This window comes from Lottia gigantea (assembly GCF_000327385.1).
Source record: "Lottia gigantea unplaced genomic scaffold LOTGIsca_132, whole genome shotgun sequence".
NCBI classification, from domain to species: Eukaryota; Metazoa; Mollusca; class Gastropoda; family Lottiidae; genus Lottia; species Lottia gigantea.
In genome coordinates, this window is record NW_008707463.1 from 888,369 (window position 1) to 892,357 (window position 3,989).

Below are 3,989 nucleotides of genomic sequence, written 5' to 3' on the forward strand. Positions count from 1 at the left end.
GTATGGTGTTTAGTTACAGTAATGAAATTGGTCGGTTGCCGGAATTTTTATGGGGGAGTGGAGAAGGGGTAGGGGGAGGGGGCAAACCATTGCCGCTTCTCTCCCTTTACCTACCTGTATCTAGGGGCCTTGTATATTCCTTTGTAATTGTACCTTGTTCAAAATAATAAAGATCAAAACCTTAAACACAACCAGTTCATTTTATATTCAAGAGTATAAACACATTCTAATTCTAAAACGGTTTTATTACAACTTATTTAAGAATAATTCTTACTGACATTCTTGAGCCATTTAAAAATAGTGTATTCACTCACATTTCAACCCAGAAAATCCTGTAAATCAACACCAACTACCACTTTATACTGATATTTCACTATCAAAATATACCCTGTAAATCAACATATACTGTCACTTTATACTGATATTTCACTATCAAAATATACCCTGTAAATCAACATCTACTGTCAGTTTATACTGATATTTCACTATCAAAATATACCCTGTAAATCAACATATACTGTCACTTTATACTGATATTTCACTATCAAAATATACTCTGTAAATCAACATATACTGTCACTTTATACTGATATTTCACTATCAAAATATACCCTGTAAATCAACATCTACTGTCACTTTATACTGATATTTCACTATCAAAATATACCCTGTAAATCAACACCTACTGTCACTTTATACTGATATTTCACTATCAAAATATACCCTGTAAATCAACACCTACTGTCACTTTATACTGATATTTCACTATCAAAATATACCCTGTATATCAACACCTACTGCCACTTTATACTGATATTTCACTATCAATATATACCCTGTAAATCAACACCTACTGCCACTTTATACTGATATTTCACTATCAATATATACCCTGTAAATCAACACCTACTGCCACTTTATACTGATATTTCACTATCAAAATATACCCTGTATATCAACACCTACTGCCACTTTATACTGATATTTCACTATCAAAATATACCTTGTAAATCATTACCTACTGCCACTTTATACTGATATTTCACCATCAAAATATACCTTGTAAATCAACACCTACTGCCACTTTATACTGATATTTCATCATCAAAATATACCCCGTAAATCAACACCTACTACCACTTTATACTGATATTTCACTATCATAATATACCCTGTAAATCAACACCTACTGCCACTTTATATTGATATTTCACCATCAAAATATACCCTGTAAATTAACACCTACTGTCACTTTATACTGATATTTCACTATCAAAATATACCCTGTAAATCAACACCTACTGTCACTTTATACTGATATTTCACCATCAAAATATACCCTGTAAATCAACACCTACTGCCACTTTATACTGATATTTCACCATCAAAATATACCCTGTAAATCAACACCTACTGTCACTTTATACTGATATTTCACTATCAAAATATACCCTGTAAATCAACACCTACTGCCACTTTATACTGATATTTCACTATCAAAATATACCCTGTAAATCAACACCTACTGCCACTTTATACTGATATTTCACTATCAAAATATACCTTGTAAATCAACACCTACTGCCACTTTATACTGATATTTCACTATCAAAATATACCCTGTAAATCAACACCTACTGTCACTTTATACTGATATTTCACTATCAAAATATACCCTGTAAATCAACACCTACTGTCACTTTATACTGATATTTCACTATCAAAATATACCCTGTAAATCAACATCTACTGTCACTTTATACTGATATTTCACTATCAAAATATACCCTGTAAATCAACACCTACTGTCACTTTATACTGATATTTCACTATCAAAATATACCCTGTAAATCAACACCTACTGTCACTTTATACTGATATTTCACTATCAAAATATACCCTGTAAATCAACACCTACTGCCACTTTATACTGATATTTCACTATCAAAATATACCCTGTAAATCAACACCTACTGCCACTTTATACTGATATTTCACTATCAAAATATACCCTGTAAATCAACACCTACTGCCACTTTATACTGATATTTCACTATCAAAATATACCCTGTATATCAACACCTACTGCCACTTTATACTGATATTTCACTATCAAAATATACCCTGGAAATCAACACCTACTGCCACTTTATACTGATATTTCACCATCAAAATATACCCTGTATATCATCACCTACTGCCACTTTATACTGATATTTCACTATCAAAATATACCCTGTATATCAACACCTACTGCCACTTTATACTGATATTTCACTATCAATATATACCCTGTAAATCAACACATACTGCCACTTTATACTGATATTTCACCATCAAAATATACCCTGTAAATCAACACCAACTGCCACTTTATACTGATATTTCACCATCAAAATATACCCTGTAAATCAACACCTACTGCCACTTTATACTGATATTTCACTATCAATATGTACCCTGTAAATCAACACCTGCTGCCACTTTATACTGATATTTCACTATCATAATATACCCTGTAAATCAACACCTACTGTCACTTTATACTGATATTTCACTATCAAAATATACCCTGTAAATCAACACCTACTGTCACTTTATACTGATATTTCACCATCAAAATATACCCTGTAAATCAACACCTACTGCCACTTTATACTGATATTTCACTATCAATATATACCCTGTAAATCAACACCTATTACCACTTTATACTGATATTTCACTATCATAATATACCCTGTAAATCAACACCTACTGCCACTTTATACTGATATTTCACTATCAAAATATACCTTGTAAATCAATACCTACTGCCACTTTATACTGATATTTCACCATCAAAATATACCTTGTAAATCAACACCTACTGCCACTTTATACTGATATTTCATCATCAAAATATACCCCGTAAATCAACACCTACTACCACTTTATACTGATATTTCACTATCATAATATACCCTGTAAATCAACACCTACTGCCACTTTATATTGATATTTCACCATCAAAATATACCCTGTAAATTAACACCTACTGTCACTTTATACTGATATTTCACTATCATAATATACCCTGTAAATCAACACCTACTGTCACTTTATACTGATATTTCACCATCAAAATATACCCTGTAAATCAACACCTACTGCCACTTTATACTGATATTTCACCATCAAAATATACCCTGTAAATCAACACCTACTGTCACTTTATACTGCTATTTCACTATCAATATATACTCTGTAAATCAACACCTACTGCCACTTTATACTGATATTTCACTATCAAAATATACCCTGTAAATCAACACCTACTGCCACTTTATACTGATATTTCACCATCAAAATATACCCTGTAAATTAACACCTACTGTCACTTTATACTGATATTTCACTATCATAATATACCCTGTAAATCAACACCTACTGCCACTTTATACTGAAATTTCACCATCAAAATATACCCTGTAAATCAACACCTACTGCCACTTTATACTGATATTTCACTATCAAAATATACCTTGTAAATCAATACCTACTGCCACTTTATACTGATATTTCACCATCAAAATATACCTTGTAAATCAACACCTACTGCCACTTTATACTGATATTTCACCATCAAAATATACCCTGTAAATCAACACCTACTGCCACTTTATACTGATATTTCACTATCAAAATATACCTTGTAAATCAACACCTACTGCCACTTTATACTGATATTTCACTATCAATATATACCCTGTAAATCAACACCTACTGCCACTTTATACTGATATTTCACTATCATAATATACCCTGTAAATTAACACCTACTGTCACTTTATACTGATATTTCACTATCAAAATATACCCTGTAAATCAACACCTACTGNCACTTTATACTGATATTTCACTATCAATATATACCCTGTAAATCAACACCTACTGTCACTTTATACTGATATTTCACTATCAATATATACCCTGTAAATCAACACCTA

General features: G+C 31.6%; 1 protein-coding gene across 1 annotated transcript in view; it reads right to left on the reverse strand.

Annotated features, from left to right (window-relative positions):
- Window positions 1-317: 317 nt before the first annotated feature.
- LOTGIDRAFT_172393 (hypothetical protein) overlaps window positions 318-3,989 on the reverse strand; it is a gene marked incomplete at both ends in the record, with an annotated part of 6,063 nt that continues 2,391 nt past the window's right edge. The window contains 6 exons of the mRNA XM_009049268.1: window positions 318-388; window positions 444-500; window positions 1,564-1,620; window positions 2,236-2,292; window positions 3,580-3,636; window positions 3,692-3,748. Of these exons, the coding sequence (XP_009047516.1) occupies window positions 318-388; window positions 444-500; window positions 1,564-1,620; window positions 2,236-2,292; window positions 3,580-3,636; window positions 3,692-3,748 (356 nt within the window). The remainder of the gene's footprint in view (window positions 389-443; window positions 501-1,563; window positions 1,621-2,235; window positions 2,293-3,579; window positions 3,637-3,691; window positions 3,749-3,989) is intronic.